The sequence below is a fragment of the Gordionus sp. m RMFG-2023 genome, chromosome 1 (genome assembly GCF_954871325.1).
Source record: "Gordionus sp. m RMFG-2023 chromosome 1, tfGorSpeb1-WG-v2, whole genome shotgun sequence".
NCBI classification, from domain to species: domain Eukaryota; kingdom Metazoa; phylum Nematomorpha; class Gordioida; order Chordodea; family Parachordodidae; genus Gordionus; species Gordionus sp. m RMFG-2023.
The window spans coordinates 76,953,385-76,976,471 of NC_088775.1; the positions used below are offsets into that span (position 1 = coordinate 76,953,385).

The 23,087-nt window shown below is 26.5% G+C and overlaps 1 protein-coding gene across 4 annotated transcripts; it reads right to left on the reverse strand.

Annotated features, from left to right (window-relative positions):
• Positions 1 to 7,817: 7,817 nt before the first annotated feature.
• LOC135922370 (serine hydroxymethyltransferase, cytosolic-like) lies at positions 7,818 to 21,273 on the reverse strand. 4 transcript variants are annotated; one of them, XM_065456752.1, is made up of 10 exons: positions 21,147 to 21,271; positions 20,464 to 20,691; positions 20,185 to 20,330; positions 19,717 to 19,847; positions 18,473 to 18,554; positions 17,933 to 18,148; positions 17,609 to 17,722; positions 15,994 to 16,116; positions 14,556 to 14,783; positions 7,818 to 8,651 (listed from the first exon to the last, which is right to left on the reverse strand). In XM_065456752.1, the coding sequence occupies exons 1-10, from the start codon at positions 21,182 to 21,184 to the stop codon at positions 8,422 to 8,424; spliced, it is 1,536 nt and encodes a 511-aa protein (XP_065312824.1). In that variant the 5' UTR covers positions 21,185 to 21,271; the 3' UTR covers positions 7,818 to 8,421. The 4 variants fall into 4 exon arrangements, with proteins under 4 accessions (XP_065312824.1, XP_065312827.1, XP_065312826.1 ...); XM_065456755.1 differs by having other exon boundaries at positions 8,423 to 8,574; positions 21,147 to 21,272; XM_065456754.1 differs by lacking the exon at positions 7,818 to 8,651 and adding an exon at positions 12,406 to 12,537 and having other exon boundaries at positions 21,147 to 21,272.
• Between the last annotated feature and the right edge of the window lie 1,814 nt (positions 21,274 to 23,087).

Genomic DNA, 23,087 nt, shown 5'->3' on the forward strand with positions numbered 1-23,087 from the left:
GTATAGATTAATATATTTGTCTGTAACAATGTGGCCATAGATAATATTTCTACCTCTGTTGCTCAGACACCGTTTCTTATAACATTTCTGTTAACTAGGTATTCCTCTACAGGATATCCTATAAATTTTCCCATTTCCAATTTGAAATCTTCGCTCCTCATAAAAAGAATGCATTCCTCTCTAAGGTAATTATAATTTTCCTGGCTATTTGATATCTCTTGACTTATACACCTATAAATAGGTAAATAATTTAAATATTATATATAGATTCTAACCTAAAAAAACAGTTCCCATCACCCACAATATGATCGGTTGTGAAAATCAATCTCTTTTAATATACCACATTTTATCTTGGGATAACGTCCAATTACTTTGAAATTGAACCGTTTAGAGTGATATACCTTCGAGTTCCTTGTTGTGGGCAGAAAAAGTTCACCAATTTTCTTTGGTATTATTGCTTCCACAATAATTTGGTCATCTAAATTTGATAATTAAATAATAACATATTTTTAAAAAATATTACTACCCTGATCTTGTACACCTATATATCCTTCCTCTCTCACTATACTTTTAATAGCTTTTATTGGATCTTCACCAAAAGTATCTATATCCAAAAAAATATATTAAATAATTTTATGTATTATACCCTTTCCCTTGACACGTTTTATTTTAGTATCCTCCTTTCTAAATTCCAACCCAGAATTTTAAATTTATCAAAAATATAATTTTTCCAATTTTTAAAAAATAAAACTTTCTCCTGAAACTTTTATTCCACAGGACATTTCTTTAAATACTGCTTCTTCTAATGAAAATATAATAATTAAAAATATATTTTCCTTTTTCCCAAATGCATTTGTTTACCTTCTCCTTCTCCAACTATAGTTTTAAGAAGCCTACAAACTTAATTATTTGTTCAATATTATTTTATGAATAAACTGATATTACCTTGATCTTGAACACCCTCTATAGTTTCACAATGTGCAATATTTTTGACTGTATCTTTACCATTAAAAAAAGTTATATTCATATATTTAAAAAATGATACCTTTGTTACCCTCTATGTAGTGCTTTAAATTACTTATATTAGCCTTAGTATGTAAAATTTTTCCTATTGAAGAGGATAATTCTACATTGCCTAAATATGTATAAATATTTTGTTAAAAATAATAAATTTACTATTAACAATTTTAACAATTGTATAAGGACCTACCCAAGGCTGCAACATTTTCCCTCCTTTCCTGTCAGCCCGACGATTATTCCATACAAGTACTTTATCATTTATGTGATAAATTGCATTCTTAGCAGCATTACGAGTTTTATAATCTCGTTGCTGCTTAAGCTGAGCCTTTATAGTATTTTTTGTTGCAGTCTTGAATATGCCTTTCATATTGTCTGCCCTTCTTTGGAAATTGCAGTCATAATCTGTATCAGAAAGATCGTCAAGATCTGTTTCTGGTTCTCTATCATCCTTAAATAATAAAAATTTATTACGAATAATAATTTTATACAAATAATGATATATATATATCATACCTCACAGGGCAGTAAAGCTTTCCTGTCATACATCATCTCATATGGCGTAAATTTTGAGGATTCATGCCTTGATGTATTGTAGGCAAATACAATACCAGGTAGAACTCCAGGCCAATCTTTCTGATTGCCTTTTGTACACTTCAAAAGGAAATTTTGAAGAGTACGATTGGCTCGCTCTACCATGCCATTAGCCTGAGGATGGTAAGATTATGTTAAAGTACATTTTAAAAGTGTTACAAGCTTTTTGGGTGATATCAGGCTAAATTTAAGCAATATTTTAAAACAATATTCTATTAATTGAAAGAGAATTTTAAATTGAGTACTGTATCCTAACTTATAAGAGCAATATTTACCTGATTATATTAAAGTACATTTTAAAAGTGTTGCAAGCTTTTTGGGTGATATAGGCTAAATTTAAGCAATATTTTAAAACAATATTCTATTAATTGAAAGAGAATTTTAAATTGAGTACTGTATCCTAGCTTATAAGAGCAATATTTACCTGATTATGTTAAAATACATTTTAAAAGTGTTGCAAGCTTTTTGGGTGATATCAGGCTAAATTTAAGCAATATTTTAAAACAATATTCTATTAATTGAAAGAGAATTTTAAATTGAGTACTGTATCCTAGCTTATAAGAGCAATATTTACCTGATTATGTTAAAGTACATTTTAAAAGTGTTGCAAGCTTTTTGGGTGATATCAGGCTAAATGGTTTTGCATTTTAGGTATTTATAAATATCATTGATAACATCGTGATTCACTATTTAATATTTTTATATTAAAATAATAAAATATTTTACTTTTTACGTGAACAAGTTACTTTTTAAAAAGGATGTTTAATTTCACCAAGTAGATAAAAATTTTTTTAATTCGATTCAAAATTTAAATTCGAAAATCAAATTTACAAGAATTTCAGCAATATTAAAAAAAACTGCATGATCATATAACTCTCCCTATCAATTTACATTGTAATTAATATCTTTGTTACTAATTAACTCCCCCCTTAACACTATTTATCAAAGGGGGAGTTAATCTATCATAGTTATTACTTAACTCAGAGGTATGTGATAAGGGGAGTTAATTAATCACGCTACACCGGATATATTTTTCAAAAATATTATTGTTTATATTTGTTAATATTTATTCCTATCTCATATAAAATATTTAATTACATATATTTATCATATTCATCTACTAAGTTATTTTATCAATTAATTTCGATTTCAAGTTTCCCGGTGTGATATTTACTTATTATTTTCAAATTTTTAGTGGAGTAATATTTATTTACCATTTTCAAATTTCTAGTCAAATAATAATTATTTCTGAAACTCCTTGCCCAACAGGTAGAAAGAAATTGCAAGCTTGTCCAACGAGATAGAGTCTTCGCCATCAATACGCGCCCGCCCGCCCATTAGTCTAAAATTTTTTACCCGCCCTGTCATTATTTATAAAGAAATTTTAAACCGCTATTATAAAATTCAATTATGGCCATTTTTTCAATTTTTTAAGCATCTAATAAAAATATTTCAGCATTACACCTCTACAAGTAGTTTTATAATTATGGAAATTACTATATTAAGCATAAAAAAATATTCAATTTAAATTAAGGATAATTTATTTGATCAAATAAAATACTTATGAAAAAAATATCAATATAAAATAGATATTATATGTAATTATAATACAAAAATAATAATGAATCAACTTTTTCTGGATTAAACACATTCTTCTTTGTTCTAAATTCCAACAATGCTAAATTCTCGTGCAGAAGATGCACTAGTTGCAGGAATCGCCAATATTAATCTTGATAGCTTTGGCAAATCTTTTTCTTGTTGTTTCCCACCAAAGTAGTTTTATATATACAAAAAAAGTTTTATGATAACAAAAAAGGACATTTTAATATTTAATATCCAAAAGTTCATAAGAACCATTTTTAATTAATATTTACTTTAATGATTTTAAATTTTTTTACCCGCCCGTCCGCCCGTTCTTAAAAATATTTGGGCGTGGGTGGGCGGGCCGAAACCCCGCCCAATGCAGACCTCTACTTTGGCCTACCGTATATTTTAAAATCATATTTTAAATCGCTATTAAACATTAAAAATAAATAAAATATATTTTAAAAAAATCCAGGCCGAGCCTGAAAATATAAAACCCAGGCCAGGCCGGGCCGATAAATAATTTAAAAAAAATATATAGCCGGGCCATGCAAATGGTACCTCTGCAGATCTCTGATTTAATTGATAGAGCTCTATTTTTTTTTGTTGAAAAGTCTGAATTCATATTAGTTTTATATAAACTTTAAATAAAGTTTAAAAAAATACACAAATAATACATTATTTGTTATATCATATTTTTCAGATTTTCAAAGCGCTTTTAATAGATGATTTAAAATTAAGAAATTCAGAATTCCCAAGGATTCCATATCCCAATACGACATATATATTTTAAATAATCAATTCTTAGTATTATAAATATCTAATAGTATATCTGATCGAAAACAATTAAAAATCTGAAAATAAAATGGATGAGACAAATAAGAAAGGTGATTTAAAGATATTATAATAGAAGATGATCTTGTCACGGATAATATTGTTAAGTATAAGCTTTTTTCTTTTTCCAAAATTTGAGAAATATTATATTTAAACAAATTAATTATACAGTATAATCTTTTTTAAAAATATTTATATCAGGATAGTTTTAAATGTAAAAAAAAATATATTGTATCTAATTGATATTTTTTTTTAATGCCTTGAGATAATTATTTATTTTTTTATCAAACATTGATTGAAGTAGCGAAAGTAAATTTGAAATTAGTAGCTTATATAGCACTTCCTTTTTTTTGTTGAAAATAGCCATTTTATAATACGCTATTTTTGAAAGTAGTTTTTAATAACACTGTTCATGAAATTGAATTAAAATTTCACCCAAGCGTAAGAGTCACATTTTCAGATCCAGATTATTTTAACGAAATTGATTTGGCCATTACTTCTATACCCGGCTCCCGATTATAAAACTTTGATTATTTTATGTTTATTTATGAGTAGGTTTAGATTTTAAAATTTTATTATTTTTAAATAATTTTGACTATGTTTTGTGAAACGCATAAATAAAAAATAAAAGTTTTATACGAAGATGTTTAAAAAAACACGCTCGCATAAATCCTTGATCTTCGTTTTTATACGAGGTTTTAAAATTCATTACTCAATTTAAAAAAAAGGAGTTTTATAGGAGCGTTGGTAGGACCTGATGCAACACAGCATTATTTATGTATGGTATAATATAAAACCTAAAAACAAAATTTAAATTTAAAATAGATGCTTTCTCTGTGGTTTCAAATTCATATCATTGACACGTATGGAAACTTTAAACACAGTTTCTATTCTTATTTAGACATAGTGGTACGTTGCATACCACATTGTTCTTCTGGGATTTAACTTTGCAATACCATAATATATTATTTCATGAGTGTACATAACTCATGAAGCGTCTTTAGTCATAATTATCATAGAACTCAAGCTTAGAGCTCCAGTAACTTATATAATTGACCTCTCCACATAGCACCTAGAGATTTAAATATTGCCTAATTCGCTAGGATTTATGGGCCGATTTTATTTATTTTTTCGTCATGCAAATTAGTATCGAAAAAAAAATATCGAAATTGGGTTATAAAATTATTATAATCGGTTAGATTTAACAAATTCATTTTAAATTCAAATTCACTTAATAAAGATTCAAGCAATGATCCTTAAGATGGCATATCAACATATTTATAAATATTTACAAAAAATCTAAAAAATTTGGCAGTGTAAAAATAAATAAAAAATAAAAATTCTAGATATTAAAAAATGGCAGTTAAGAATTATGAATTTAAATAAAAATATGAGAGTTGTTAAAAGATACTTTCTAAATGGATCTAGATACATATACAGATATATCATTTAAAAATGTATCTGTTTACGGAAACATCTCATTTAAAACGAGCATATACAAAATATTTTTTACATTAAACTTATGATATATACATTAAAGATCAGGGGAATATTTATAAAATTATTTTAAAAATTCTAAATAAATCTATTTGCTTAAATAAATTATATTTTAGATACCCCCAATACTCTCTAGATACAGATAATCCTATTGCCTTATGTGGGGTGAATTATTCTACTTATAATTTGGCTCTACCTTATTTTATTCTAATTCTTGAACACCTAAAAAATGGAAAACCTGATTTCCATGAATCATATAACAATGGTTTTAAATCAAAGTGATAAATTGTTGGGCTATTATAATTTAACTGCTGATGATTCAATAATAACCACAATATTGGATGCCAGGCTTGAAGTAGAATAAATCAATATCTGCTGATTATGATATTGATATATCCAAGTTAACGGACAAATTTAAAGAGATTTATACTAGCTATACAGGTATTTAATTTACTTCCATTTAAATAAATATGATTTTATTTTATAAGCTGACAATACAAATATGGATGAAATTCAACAAAACAGACTAGACATTGTTTTTAAACAAAATAATATTCAATTATGTGAAATAGATTTTTGTCGATTGAGCCAAGAGCAAAGAGTGATACGTAGTCATTAATGTGTTGGAAGGCAAATGCATATCGAATCTCCATAATCTTGAAAACGGCAAGGGACTACCTAACTATACAAAGAACATCAACTGCGTGTGAAAGGCTTTTCTCAGTTGGAACTAATTTATTGTCAAAAAAATCGATTGTCATATTAGGAAAAAAATATAAGAAAAAACTCTTTTCCCTTAAATGGCTTATAATTATAAATTAACATTTTAATTTTGTTTGTAACTTTATTACATATTTTTAATCATCAGATTATTGATTACATATTTCTTATCAGATTATTATAATAATATTTTATGTTTTAAATTAAATTTGCAATAAAAAAATTTGTCAATATATTTTAGTATGATTTATTTTATTACAAAAATTTATTCCAATTATTCAAATAATTCAGATTATTAGAATAATTCGAATACAATACAAATAGTAGATTTTATTATTCGTATGAATACCAATAGTAAATTATTCGATTCGCTTGTACTATTCGATTCGAATTTGTTTTTGAATAAGCCTAATCAGAGTTGAGCAGTACCGCCAATATTTGTATATAAGATACAAAATCCTGTACTCAGTATCTTTTTGACATTTTTAATAAGATACTAGTATTTGTATCTCAGAACTTTTATTCTGAAAGAAATCTTGTATCTTTTTAATTTATTGACAAAAGATACAGATATAGTTTTTTTAATATTTATGTTTAAAATATTTACACATCACAGAATATAACCTTATTTTCTTCACGGAATCTTGTAATAATTTCCTTATTTTCCTTTCGCCATATTTAAAATTTTTTGAATAGATAAAAAATGATGGTTTGGTCAAATGTTTTGGGAAAGTTTTTCCTTTGATGATTAATATAATGAAGCTTTTTTGACATCATTATCACATACATATTTTAAAAACTTATGGATTGATTCGGTGATAAAAAAAATAATTTATAAATATATTAAAAGAAGCCCTAAATGTAATACTAATAGTGTATAATCAAGCTTAAACTATAACACCAATTGATTTAACATCTAATAAAGAAGATCATAATTATTCTTCCTTTGATGAAACAAATATTGCTGAGTTCAACAATATAGATAACATTGAGCTGGAGGTCTTAAATTATATTAAAGACTGTTGAAATACGTTAATTATTATCCTTCTATTAAGAAATGTTTTTTAAAATATAACACTGCAATACCTTCACCAGCTCCATTTACAAGGTTATTCAGTTTTGTGACAATGTTAAATACACTGCCGCAAATTTTAATGAAAAATTGATTAACTTATAAAATAATGAGCTGATATAATCTATTTTAAATTGCAAATTAATAAAAATATACTAGTTGCATGTGCAAGAATGGGTTAAAAGTAATATTAAAAGGCCTGTTATTATAATTAACTAACCATTAAATATTAATTTTATAAAAGTATCTTGCATCTAAGATACTTTCATTTAAAGATACAAGTATTTTTTATCTTGTATCTTTTTGATATTTTGAATAAGATACTAGTATATGTATCTAAGATCCATCTTTTTATAAAGGATCTATATCTGTATATAGATTCTTTTTCCGGTGGACCTGCCCAACTCTGGGCTTAATCTGCACCTAGCATCAAATTTTAAACTCAATATTTATATTTATGAAAACAAACAACGATATTCAAATTTTTTTTAAACAGGTATATATGAGCGTGTAGAAATAAATACAAAGAATTAATGAATACATTTAAAAGTTTAAAAAAAATAAATAAAATATATATTATAAAATAAAAAATTTGCTTACAAGCTACAAATAAAAATAAGTATCTTAAAAGTTAAAACAATGAAGTTGGGTATACATTTGATTGGGTCAAAATTTAAAAAAATTGGGCTGGACTTTAAAATGGGCATCTCTGAAGGTTTTTTTATGAAAAGCATCTTTTTACAAATGTGATAAATATGAAATCTGTTAAAGAATTATTAACTAATATTTTTTAGCTCAATTCGATTTAATAATTTTAGAGAAGAACTTTATAGATTTATTATTATCTTTAAAAATATATATAAACTATATTGGCAAGTTAAAAAACATACGTGATAAAATTTAATTATTTATATAATAATTTTTCAAAGTCAAATCATTTGTAACAAATGAAAATTAAATGGCTGTAATGATTTTGAAAAAAAATGACTGTGATAAAAATATGAATGTATTAATTTAGAAAAAAAATGTTAATTATAAAAAATGTCATTATTTTAAAATAATTTTCTAATGAAGATATTGGAAATATCTAAATATAAAAACCTTTAAAAATTTTCGAATCCGGGTAAAGGGAATCCACTGGCGAAAGTCTTAACTTCGTGGCCTAAGTTTTCTATTCCCTTTTTGAGAACCATGATTTTGCTGTCATGACTGATTTCTTCATTTTTGGGTTCATTATCAACGAAGGCTGAGAAATCCTTAAGATTTACCAAATTTTCAGGGTTAGGATTTTTGTTTAGCAAATATTTCTGTATACCTATGCCTAGTGTCAGGGCTAAGATAGTATTAAAAATAAGAAATATTTGTCGTTTTATTGCTTTGCACGCTCAGAATTAAACTGAAATGCGCATAAAAAAACCTTAAATGACGTTCAGAAAATAATACTGAATGTTCAGATATAAAACTCAATTGCTCAGAAAAAATATTAATTTTAAGTATAAAATTGAAACGCTCAAATTAAACAAAGTTCAGAAAAATATATGAAAGGCTCAAAAAATCGTCTTAGACTTTAACAAAAGTCAATGTTAAAAATTATTAGCTTTTGAGTGTTTTTTTAATCCGGAGAAATTATGGGAAAAAATTCTGAGCGTTTATCATTGTAAAATACTAAAAAAAATGTATCTAAATGCTTCAAAATACATGCGTTAAGCTACTAGCTTAGCTTAATACTAACTTTTGCAAAATGTAACTACTGACCAACTCGATTGCCATTTGTGATTTGTTTTTCATTTCCAAGTTTATTAAAGTAAAATATAAAAGTAAATTAAAAATGACCTGTTTTAGATGCAATCTTTGTATTCTTCAATATTTAAATTTAAGATTACCTATAATGTTAATTTGAATTTTCGAAATCTACCAAAATTAGGATAAATTTAAATGTAGGATAGTTAATTTTTATATATACTTTTAAATTATTATCAATCTTTGAAGGATAATTTTTATCGCATCACGTATATACCGCGAAATTTTTATGCGAAAAGTCTCGAATGTTGATTACCGTGAAAAGATTTAGCGAATGCATTACCGCGAATGCACTACAGGGAAAACAATACACGAATGTACAACGAATGTATAATCGCGAATGCATTGTAGCTATTATCGCCATTGTATTAGAGGGAACGAATTACAGCGAAAATAATATTGCGAATATACATTAAAGCAAAATTAATACAGTGAATTAATTTATTAATAATGATTTAATTTTATAATTTTATAATTTTATTTATTTTGACAAATATTAAATTCCTTTGCTGCTTTTATAATTATTAATTAATATATTTTTAATATTTAAATATTTCAAAAAAGATATTTTTTTTACCTTTTGGGAGTGCCGGGCCCTTAATATTTTCTTACCGTATCCCTTTTCCTCTAAAGAAATTCTTCAAGCTCTCTACTGCTATATTCTAACTCATTTAGCAAGTTTGAACCTTTTTCAAAAAACTATATACCCTGCCTAATTGACGTTTTAATAATTATTTTGTGTATTTGTATTTACATTAAGCCGAGAGTTTACTATAATTCATTTTAATTAAAATTTAATTTGTATATTTATTATGAATAAACAAACGTGGTGTTTTAAAAACTTTATATTTCTATAAACACGTCACTTCTATTAATTACATATTTTATTAAAGGATTTTCAAATTTTTTTAATAACTAGATAATGTGTAGTTTTTTAGAAAATTAAAAATACTAATGTTTGACAAAAAATTTAAGCCCTTCATTTATTCTTAATCATTCAAAATTAGCTAGACAGGTTTCCATTATGTTGGTCTATAGCTGTACTCTCTCCTTAAATTTATTTTCTTAATTATAAATTATAACGAAGAACACAAAGCTACTTATGATATTTCTTTTGCTTCTTGTATAACAACACTAAATAATCAACGTCAATTTGATTATTTCTTGCGAAGTGAAGTTTTATATTTCACCAATTTTCCTTTCAAGTTTGTAATATTCAAAAGGTAGTAGCCTATTACTTGCTATTTTTTCGGTATATGAAACCTGCATTTTGAGTGAACCGTATGGTTTTTTATATTGTTAATAAAGGGCATTTAATAATGAGATTTGTTTGATGACTGAAATATTTTGTGTTATAATTTGTGATTAAATAGAAAAAGTTCGGCTAATTTTTTTTAATCTTAATTATCTAAAAACCGACTTAATAATAAAATATTTCGAGAATAATAAAATACATAATAAAATAGAAATTTCATAAAAAACGAATGACACATTTTAGAGTAATATTTAAAACGAGGCGTTTAGCCACCTGATAAATTGTCTAATAAATTTTTGATCTCATGAGACGGGGCAACCTTTGTGAAAATCATCATCTGAAAATAATTGTTTTATTTGAATTTATAAAATGTCATGAGATAGCCCAAACACCTATCTAAAGTTATACATTAATAAATATTTTTAATATTTTATATATTTTTCACAAAATAGATTCTAGTAAAAGCAAAATTTTGCTCCAACAAGCCCCAAACCCGGGGCTTGTAGATTCAATTGTTTTATTAAGACTCCTATAGAATAATTATTATTATTTTCCCATTATTTTCATGAACATTATTAATATAATATACTATGCATATAAATAATTCATAAAAAAATAAAACAATATGACATTTTTTGAATTTTAAAAAATGTGTGAAATTTTTATTCATCTTTTCCTCATTCTATCGCAAATATATAGAGTTGATTTAGGATCAATAATAGTAGCCAATGAATATTTTTCTTATATTAATATATATAATAATATCTAATATTTTTAAGCATTATTTAATTGATCCCACAAGCCCTAATACTGCTAACTCCTAGATAATAATATAATTAATACCCTCAAAAAATATTTCTAAACATGATAATTAGGAAACTTTTTGAAATGGGAAGGGTTTTAAATTTCACATCATGTCAATTTTGTTATTTTTAAACTTTTCATATTTTTATGCCACTTAATATTGTAGTTTAAGTCTTTTAATTTATTACCTAAAAACATATTTATCAGAAAAGAATTGAAATAGCTGAGGCGAATAAAATAATTTTTGCCACAAATATACATATTATAGATTGCTATTACATTATTAAATTTGCATTTCTAAACATTTCTTGTTTTAAAATAAAATCCTTTGAACTGACAAGCCCCTTTCGCTGACTAGCCCTAGTCTCGCCTATTTATTTACTTCCCCTTTACCAAAATTTATCGCCATAACAACTTTATCATATTTATTTCACTTTGATATTAAGGATTCATTTTTTTTATTATATGAATTATATTTTAAAAATAGAGCCCAATAAAAGGAGGGAGGATTTCTTGCTCAAATTACTTGACATTAATCGCAGTCATTTTAATTCCAAAGCATAAATTATTTAAAAATGACCGCCACTGTTTTTGAAGCGAGAAAATAATATTAGTAGCAATCATATATCAATCGCAGTCATTTTAATCCAAGTTATTTTCAAACATTAATTTTCATAGAAAATGCCCGCTTTTGTTTTTTAATTGAGAAATTAATATTATTAACAAATTTTTAAAAACGACTATTCAAATGTTTTATTCAGAAAAATATTACGTAAGCCTGAAGATCTTCTCAGATGACACAAAGGTTTGGACATCTATTAGCGAAATCTCGAGGCATTGGATATTTTTTTGGCTAAAATATTGAGTTAGAGCTTATAAATCAGCTAAAATCAAGCCGTTTAACAACACCAGGAGCAGAGAACGCGATCCTAGTATATTTTATAAATAAATCTTCTAAGACTATATATCTCGCTAAATTCATTTATTTATAAGCTGATATTTACCTGTGCAAAGGGCTTCGCCGCACTTCATATAAGTAGTAGCTAAGTAATTTTTAATAATATACTATGCTTGTTCAATTCATTCAACTTTAGCTGAATTTTTATTTATTTCGATCTACATTAATTTTTATAGAATTTGTCTTTAGTCATATAGATGGCAAAAAGACTCGATAGAAACCAAGAGCTTAACAAAGATCAATTAAGGAAATTATTATTTTATTGTTTTTCCCTATTCCTAAGCAATAGTAGCAATTTCATCATCAGAAATTACACTAATTAAGCTCTGAGATGTGAAGCCATTCAAATAGACAACTTACCTATATTGTTGAATATTGTTTCATGTCCTGTTGGAGCTTTAGCTTTTTTTTTGTGTTAAGTGATAAAAGAATTTTATAAAAATTTATTATCAAAAATTGGTCTATCTAAATTACAATTTTTGAATTATTAAACTGTGCTTTAATAGTTGTTTTATACCCATAATGTCAAAATAGTGAATTAACAAAATTAAACTTTAAATCCTTCACTAATTAAAGCACGTTTTGTCAAAGGTAAATAAAAATTATTTTAGAGGACCAATTATAGGTTTGGCTCAATGTTTTAGATAAGACTTGTTCTACATTTTGTAAATTTAATTAATTTCGGCCTTAGACTGACCCAAAATTTTTATTTATTTTTAGGGCCGAGCCCAGCCAAATTTTTATTTTAGGCCTGAGCTTGCACTGTCCCAACTTTAATGGAAAAATAATTAATCGCATATTTAAACATATAATAAAATAGAATTACTTTATACCCTAATCCCAGAGAAAATATTTTTTTGAATCTTTATTACATATTTTGAGTCAAAAATATATAAAAAGCCCGAACCCAATTTTCGAAAAAAATTGTTTTTAGACCCAAGCCTAGGTCCATTTTCAAATTCCACTCTGTCTGTATAAAAGCTGATAAATTTTCACCAAACTGCATCTAATATTGCAACTGAGATAATTCATTTGCGATAATGAATTCGCGTTAATACATTCGCGCTTATGCATTCGCGATAGTGCATTCGCTCTAATATTTCTGCAATAATGCATTCGCTCTGATACATTAGCCATAATATTTTTGCTATAATATATATATGCCAAATGTATTCGAATATTTTTCTGCGGTAATCAATATTATATTTTCGATAATGCTCTTCGCGCTAAAATTTTTTTCTCGGTATAGACATGTACCCACATGTATTAACTGCTAAGGTATAAACAAAAAGTAGGTTCTGTGTAAAGCAAAGACATTAATACTTATTTAGACTGACGATTCATCGTTGAAGTCAGCTGCATTGGCTGTAGCATACGCTAATTGAGAAGGCATTTCGTCTAAATGCCTTTGAAATACCTTTCAATGGCGTCTAATACAACCAATGACACTGACTACATCTGACTTCAATATGTGTACACTTTTTAATGCATTTAATGAATGAATCCCCTGACTAGATTTGTAAAATGTTTATACTTTACATATTGTTAATATTTTTTTTAATATAAACGTGAACCTTCTAAACTTGGGTTCAGGTAGAGCTTCCAAACGCGAACCGAGACTACCTCTTATTTATTTGCCTTGAACCGAACCCAGTGTAAAATTTTAGCGGGTTCAAAAGCCTGCACATGGGCAATATTTTTAAATTAAGTAAAAGCTTGGAATGGAAATATTTTTCCAAAGCAAACGAGTATAGCATTCTTAATTGGATGTTATTAGGCAATTAGAGAATATTGCAAAAAATAAATAATAAACACTCTAAATAATTAATTAACAATGATTCTCCATTTTTTTTTATAATTACGAGAGCTATTTAAATAAATTTTGTAAAATGCAAATAGAACAATATTATATTAGAGATCTGCAGGCCGGAAAGTCAGTCTAAAATTAATATTATAAAAATCTAGGCTAAGCTTAAAAATTTAAAAAGATAATAAAGGGTGGTGTCTAAGAATCAAAAAAATATATCAATTAATCAATGGGAAAATTTTATAATGGGGTTTAATATTCATTTACTGAACATATTTTTTAATTTCTCTTTAAAACAATATGCAAAATATAGCCAAAATTATTTAACATAAAAGGATCAGAAATAAAAATCCTGTACTAAGCTTTAAAAAAAAAAGCACCAGACAGGGGAAAAATAGCACAAAATTTTAAATATGGGTGGGGTCTAAGATTTTGATCTATGCTGGTATCTGGAAATGTCATATATTTAAAAAAAAAATTTGTATAGAAGGGAAGGGGGGAGGGTGGAGGAAGTGGCTCCTCGAATTGAAATAGATGGGAAAGTCCCTTAATTAAGTCATATTCTAATTCAATTTCTTAACCCAATTGTATTCAAAATATTTATATAACATACCTGAATGTATAAAACGAGCTACAGTTTTCATATCCGCATCTCTCATATCTCTCGAAGTAACTGCCGGAGTTCCTAACCTAATGCCAGACGGGCTAAGAAGGCTTTTATCGCCGGGAACAGTGTATTTACTGCAAGCGATTCCTATTTTCTCGAGTATTTTTATCGCCTTACTGCCCGTAAGATGAATGGGTGTCAAATTTACCAATAAAATATGATTATCAGTTCCACCTTTATACATTAGTTATGTTATAAATAATATATATTTTTTTATAAAAATCAGTTTATAAAATTGTTTATTTTTTTCATATAATTTTTAATATATTCTTATTTGTTTTTAAAAAATATATTTTGTTTTGATATAGTTTATATTGTTATTTAATTTATTATCTAAATTTCGACCTAAAAGCAGTTTGTAATTTTTATTACTTTTTGGTCTCCTGTAAAGTTGTTTATGTGTTCGTTTAGTGACGGCATGATGATAGTTTTACAGTTTATACTTTATATTTAGTCCTACCCTGAACTATAGAAGCTTAAGTGTTTATATTATTAATAGTTTCTTCTGATTTTATGATTAGAATAGAACCATACCATCTGTATAGGAGATAATTTTCTGATCTGGTTGATAGGAAATTATATCAAATGATTTTGATGTTCTTAATTGAATCGGATATAATTTAAAATAAGAAGGAGAATATTTAATTTACGGATGCCATAGGCACACATGGGTTTCTATAATACGGATTTCACAAAACCCACTAGCTGCATAAAACCACAAGCGATGTTTATTTTAGCCTTTTATTGTTATGTTAAAATAAATTATAAGGTTTTTTTTATAAATTCAAAGATCTTCTATCTATTTTTACAGGGGTGTCACTAGCCTTTACAATCTCAAGGGGCTCAAAATTTTTTTTTTAAATTATTTACAAAATTACCTTTTTATGGCTAATATTTTCGAAATTACCTTTTCTTAGCTAACAATTTCAAAATTGTATTTGGTATTTTAAAAAAATTCATAATTTTGAAGGGCTCTTCAAATTTTTCAGGGGGCTCGAGCCCCTGCGCGCCCCCTAGTGACGCTCTGTATTTTTAATTGCAAAATGTAATAAATTATGATCAATTATTGATGATTAATGTTGAAGTTTTTTATTTATATCTTGTACTTTAAAAATTAATTTGTCCAACAATTCAATTAATTCGAGTTGGTATCCAGTAAAGGGGTCTATATATTTTGGCATATAAATTTAAGTTTTTAAAAATCAACAAAACTTATTTTTTTGTTTTATAGCACTAATATATAAATATTGAAGTAGATAGAAATAAGTTATATGAGAAAGATTGCCAAAGAGCAGTCATAATAAAAAGGGACACATAAAAAGAATAAGTAAGAAATAAGTTTCACAATTCAATCTTATGCAAACACATGCAAGTAATATTAAACCTGTGACAATATGGTATCCAAGGTCCTGTAGTTCTTTGCAAAGCGCCCTAGAATTGACAATAATTTGCTTAGCGTATCGCTTAAATTCCTCATTGTGTGCCATTTTCAATGCAACAGCAACACCTTATTTTCAAAAAAAAAGAAAGAAGATTATAAAGTTTGCAATTAAATAAAAACATTAAAATTTGTTTGAAATAAAAATATATTAATTTTTGTATCAACACTTTTTTTTTCTCTTATTTTTTAAATTCTAAACTTAATTATATTTTATCTTTGATAATGTATCATATATAAAACCAAAATTATTATTATTTTTTTTACCTACGAGAAGGTTTAATCAGTGTTGACAAGTCGGTCAATTGACCGGAAATTTTTTTAAAAAATATTTGGAAAAGTAAAAACGATATAAATACATGATCACAATGCTGCTTATTTATTGGGTCCCCAATATCAAGGGGATCATTTTACTAATAGTAGATTTACTGAAGTATGCGATATAATACAAAAAATAGGCGTTTCACAAAGTGGTGATGTTCAAAATAATTCAAGTGATATCATAAATTTCAAAAGTAAAAGGGTTAATGATGGTCACTACCAAGTCAACTTATGCTTTAACATATATTATAACGGAATCACGTGCCGGCCTCCTATATATCATCCCCCCCCCCCCCCAAGGACGAAATCACCAAGCTAGATTAAGAAAAAAAACATGATCATTGATGGGATTCGAACCCATAACCATCGGATTGATAAGCGACGCTCTTGCTCACTAGGCCACAGAAGCTTTCCAAAAATCATGATTTTTCAAATATATATTATAAATAAATTTGGTAGTCCCTATCCAAATGAAAAGTAAACAAAATACAAATTTGATTGGTAATACCTTAAGGAAGTGAGTAAACCAAGTAAAAGCGGCATATTTAATAGCAATTGATGTGGAAAGCAGTCCATTAGAAACAATTGGATTCTCAAGTTAGTGGAATTGGCTTTGTTCACTATATCCTTTAAGAAGTGACATTTTACTAGAAATTCCTATTTCCACTTCTTATTCAGAGAGAAATTGGTCGATTTGGGTTAGTAATTTTACTAAAACAGAAATCGATTGAAAATCTCGACAACAGGAAAATTGATTAAAAAATATTAAAGAAAATGATAATATTAAATATGAATAAACAATACTCTTCCACAGCGAAACATTATTTGTTGAATGACAATGAATATAAAATTATTATAAAATTAATATTATAGAATACAAAAAGGGTTATATTGTTCTAATAAATGTTTATTTGAATTTGACAATATTTGACCATATTTGCCCAAATATCGGTAAATTAATTAAATCGTATTTGACCCATCAAATACACAACCCTGGGTTTAATTACCTTAAAAAAACAGATTATATTAATTTAAGAAGTATATTTAAATTCAAATCAGGAATCGAGCAAGGAAATATTAAAAAAGGAACATTCCATTTTTAATCTTCGCATTTAGTACTTTAAAAGATATATTAGTTTAGAAGAATAAGTGAACTGGAAAAGGAAGTTAAAATGCGAGAAGAAATAAATGAGATAAATTACTGTGAATGTTATTCAAATTTAAATTTATATGCACGTACTAGCAATAACATTGTTGTGAGATCCGCTTTGAAGCCCAGGAAATACTGCTTCGTTGATCAACTTTTCGTAATCGTAAAGTTCTTTTTCACCGTTGGCTTTAATGTTTTTAATACCTTTTAAAAAATAATTTTTCGTAAATACTTTTTAAATTGAAACTATAATTTAGAAATTCACCTATAATAAAATATTTCTGTTTACAGTTTAAATGATATTTGAGGCTTTAATTAGCGCTTTTAGAACATTCTAAATAGATTGAGAAGCTTTTTTTTAAAAAACAATATAAATAGTTTAGTTATTTTTGAATTATATGTTATTTAACATACCTTTCCTATAAAATACTAATGCCCCCCTAGGGCCCCTCAATGATTTATGGGTGGTCGTAGTTACTATGTCAGAAAAAATGAACGGGGAAATTGGTACTTGACCTCCTGCAACTAGGCCGGACACATGACTCATATCAGCCATTAGGATGGCGTCTTGGCTATCACAAATGGCACGAAATCTAGGGTAATCCAGATGACGGGAATAGCAGGTTATGCCTATGCGAGATACGTAAATTATAAACAAAAATTTTATTTCTTAATATTAATCTTTAAAAAAAAACGAGCTTAATGATTAATTATCAGAAATTATAAAATATTATGTCTCTTGCCTCTCTCGAAAATGTCTCTCACTATTCGTAGTACTGTTCTTTCTCAATTTTCCCATTAATGTCATTATTTTTTTTCACAATATAAAATATAAATATAGGAACTGATTATGATAAATCTTATCTCATTTATGGAGAAAAAGCGTATGACTAGTTTTTTTTCGACGAATCGAAAAACAAACAAGATAGGGCGTTTAAATAATAAATTTCTTACCAGCTATTATTAACTTAGGCTTAAACAGTTTGGCGCTTCTTTCCAAATCATCGTAGTTAATTAAGCCTGTAATGGGATCGATCTAACAATATAGTAAATATTTGAAATTATAAATAACATTAGACTGAAAAGGTAAAAGTATCTGTATCTTTTTACCAATTTAATATCTAAATAATTTTAAAAAGTAGGGGTGACCGGGGTAAAACGATCGACGGGGTAGCAAAGTTAATGCGAATAACTTCTTAACCCTTGAGCATAAAGACTCTAAATTAGTGTGGTATTTTTATCTAATTTCTTACCTATGTTCATCTTTTGAACTTTCCTGAGATATTTTGCCAAAAATCTGTTTTCTACCGAAAAATTATAAAAATCCTCCTCTAGTTTTTTTTTCTTTAAAAAAATATATGAAGGCTCAGAATATAAAAGTTTGCATAGATGTTCCTTGAGGCCATAGCTATAAAATAAAATTTATTTGAAGTTTAAAGTGTATCTAGAAGTCACGTACATCTTGGGTTAAAGTTGCTATGGGTAAAACGGTTAGAATGTTTCATCTGTTTTCAGTTGTAAAAAGATAATTTTTAAAAATTATCGTTTACATTACACCATATAAAAAGATACTTTGTGCAAAATGAACATTAATAAATAAAGTGTGTTATTTGGAATAAAACTTTATGAATAGTTACAAATAAGGAGAATAATTAAAATGGGTACATTCAAAATGTATTTTTGATACAAATTTTTACATTCCGGTATTGTATAAATTAGTTTATACTAGAAGTGATGAATAGCTGTCAAAATTGCAATATTTTGTTAAATTAAACAATACAGTTGTGTTCAATTTATTTTAATCCCTTTACCCCGATGCTTTGCCATGCCAATTTACCCTGGGTATGGGGTAAAATGGAGAAAATGGCCAACTTCACATAATTAATCACAGCTCCCAAAGTATTATAATAGGTAGTACAATTTTTTATTTTTAGAAAAATGGAAGAGTTGCCGAATGATGGGCTGACTTTTTGGTTAAGCCCAGCCCATTGCAGACCTCTATGATATAACATTTATTTTATTAGTGTACATTTATTGTGATCATGATTTCTATTTTATTTAAAATTTTACCCAAATAAATTTAAATTTGGTGCTTAATTCTTTTGCTCCCCTTGTGGGATAAAATAAAATTGACCCTTATGGCAAAAGAAGGATGATTTTTTTTAAAAAAATATTCAGAATAGTATGAGAAATATAACTTTGTAAGGCATAGATTCAAAAAATAAGGAACTAGCGGAAACCCTTTTCTTTTCTGTCATAAATCCATGAGTCAAATGACCCCCATCAATTAGGTCCAAGCCCATTATTCTCCCGTGAGGGCCTACCAAAGCTTGATTTTTTCAAAATAAAAAGTATAAATAATATAAAAAGGGGAAAAGAGTTAAAGGCAAAAAAAAGGAAGATTTTAATTTCAACAAATTTAATACAATAAATTAATGAGTAAAAAACTGAGATAATAGAAATGTAAGCATTTCAATAGTTTTAAAATTTTTTTTATGTCTAACTAAATTTTTAATATTCTGGGGAATAATTTTTCTTTAGAAATATAACGACAATACTATTGTTTTTATCGTTTATGGTAGATAAGAGATTAAATTTAGTGAATTCATTAACTTCTAATAACAAATATAGCATATATAACTACTTAAAATATATATAAAAGTTACCTGTGTAAACTGCAAAATTGGCGGGAGATCCAGAATAAACTTTCACATTAACTCCCCATTTATTGGGGTCAAGTTCATAAAGTTCCAAAGCCCTCTTTTGGCATAATAGTTCAATTTTATCAATAACTTCATCGCCGCCATAATCTCTATTTTAAAATATGTTATAATTAATTAAATATATAATAGTTTGCCTAATATTTTATTATAATTTTCAACATTATATTGTAATAAATTTAGTTTTCAATAAATTATTTTAACGAAATATTTATAATATGTAACCTACTATGAGGATAACCCTCAGAATATTTGCCATGAGCACAGCAACTCAATGCTTCTAACACAGCCTTCGATGCAAAATTTTCTGAAGCAATAAGCTCAATTTCACTTTTTTGCGTGTCTTTTACTTCCCTAATCAATTGTAAAATTTCAACGTCAACTTCTTCCAAAGATTTATTCAAATTGTTATCATATGAATTCGATTTCATGTCTCCAAATGTCAGGGTGGGGCTTGAGGTATTTTTTTTATAAATGATATCAGATGAAATAACTATTTTTTCTTTGAGTATGGATATGTTTTTTTATTAAATAATAATTATATAATTCAAGGTTGATAATATAACATGAACCTTGCTTTGTTTATTAATCTTAGAGAATGACCTAAACATAAATCATACGATTATTAAATTATAATTTTTTGTAAAAATCGAAAAATTACAAAAAATTTTCTTAAAATATTATATTGTCTATTATGAAATGTTACAAAATATATGAAAGTTGATGACCAAGGATGCAAGGTCAAAATTTTCAAAAGACGGGAGAATTATTTTTGTGGGGGCCTATTTGGCTCTCTTTTTTATTTTAGTTGTTACTTTATTATACTTTACAAAATCAGTATATCATTTTATTCTTTAATTTAAGTATTTTTATTTTTGTTTAACTTCAAATAATTTAGTAACTAATACTAATGTAGAAGCCGGAAACGTTCCCGGATTTCGTGCATATCCCAAGGAATATTCCCGAAACGAAATTCAAAATTCCCATTAAAATTCTTGGTTATATTTAATTAAGCCTATTAGAAAGAGATAAATCGAGTATATCATAATTAGCGAATTTATTTTTCATTATTGTATTATCAATGAAAACAAATTCGAATTTCCTTAGCGAAAGTGATCAGAAATACAGCTAGTGAAAAAACGCAAAGAGTTTTGTTGTCAGAATATTCATTTTGTGTCAAACATATTTCATCCTCGATTCAATGATTTTAAATTAATCAAGTTGCAGGCAATGCTTTAATTGCGAAATTCAATCTTCATATCGGAGTTGTTTTAGCCTATTTCCCAGAATTTCAACCAAAACGTGGGAAAACGTGAGAATTTGCGAAAGGTGGATTAGTTTTTTGTAAATTATATGACAGTTTTAAGTGATGTGGGAAGGTGGAGAAAGTATAATAAATTTTATTTTACAATATACATTTTTCAAATAGAAATTTTTATATTTATGAATGAATATTAAATATATCAATTAAATTAAGAATTCTATTAAAACATCTGGAAATTCTATTAATTTGTAAATCAACATTTAATTTTGCAAATTACTGAATGTGAATAGCAAAGTTTTAAAGATTTTAACAAAAATTAAAATGTCATCATCTTCTGATTTTTCAATTTCTTTCTCTCCAAATCTATTAGGATATCTAATTTTTTTTTCTATACCCTTTTTGGTTCTAAATGAATGTTAGATTAGTTTGAAGGGGTAGGGATATTATTCCCATTTGTTATATCAGTTAATAAAGTTGATACTGACTCAATTCCTAGACAGTTGAATTATGTTGGGCTACCTTCTATTATTTATAGATCTAAAAAGGTAACAACTCTTTAATACTTGAGTAACATTGATAGATGCGAGAATATTTACTCTTAGATTTATCTAAAAATGTTTATATTTATGAAAATATTTAATTCTAACCTGTTAAATTATAATTTGCGAGCACATAGGAAGCATCTACTCTATTTTGTCATATGACTCGCCATTTTCGGATCCATAATAAATCATGCTTCATTGATAAACTCATATAGGTTCATTTAAAATATCATACGAAAAAAATATGAATTCGAACCGAAATTTAGGCCATGAAAAATTAGTTACTAATTTTAGTTATGTAACTTGGACATGTACGTTTAATAACATAAATACAAAATTCGTAAACTAAATTCTTAAAAAAAAATTAATAAAATTTAAAAATAGAAAACTATAACACGCACCGCGAAAGGCTAAAAAGGACCCCAGATGTTTTTCATAATTTATAAATATTAATTTTTCTTAAATATTAATTTCCAACGAAAGGATATTATGTAATGAATAAAGCCCTTATTTTTTTATGTATAAAAGATTCCGGTCTTTCCAAGTTGTTATTTTACAATGTTTGTTAACGCTACTTTAAAAATGTAGCGCGCTTTACTAGCTGTTGTGAAAAAAAATTAAGCATTATATCTATTTCTTAAATGTGGCATAGCTATTTTAGTAGCTACCTTAAACATATGTCTATATTTTATTTTTTTACTGGAATTGCTGTTAAAATTTCAAATTCTGGTTTATAATTGTAATTCTCATAAGAGGTTTTTCAACAAACAATTTTTTCTATAGCAATATTAAGTTTTAATTTAACAATCATCTTATCTTTCAATAATCAATATCTTCTCATCATAAGCATATCGTCATATATCATTTATATAAAATTAATTTGTTGAAAGTGAAAAATATTTTGATGAACAATTTATTTGGTGTATGTTATAAAGATAAAGAGAATATTATTAACCCTCTAAACGAAGGTATTATAAATATTATAGACATGTTTAATTTGTATTTTATTAGTAAAACAAAACGGGAAAATAAAAATTCTTTAA

Excerpts from the sequence above, each read along its gene's own strand:
- LOC135922370 (XM_065456752.1), bottom strand. The coding sequence starts at position 21,184 with ATGCACGAAATCCGGGAACGTTTCCGGCTTCTACATTA. Across the intron at positions 20,331-20,463 it reads GAGGGTTATCCTCATAGTAG|AGATTATGGCGGCGATGAAG; the intron begins GTTACATATTAT and ends ATTTTAAAATAG. Across the intron at positions 17,723-17,932 it reads ATTAGTATTTTATAGGAAAG|GTATTAAAAACATTAAAGCC; the intron begins GTATGTTAAATA and ends ATTTTTTAAAAG.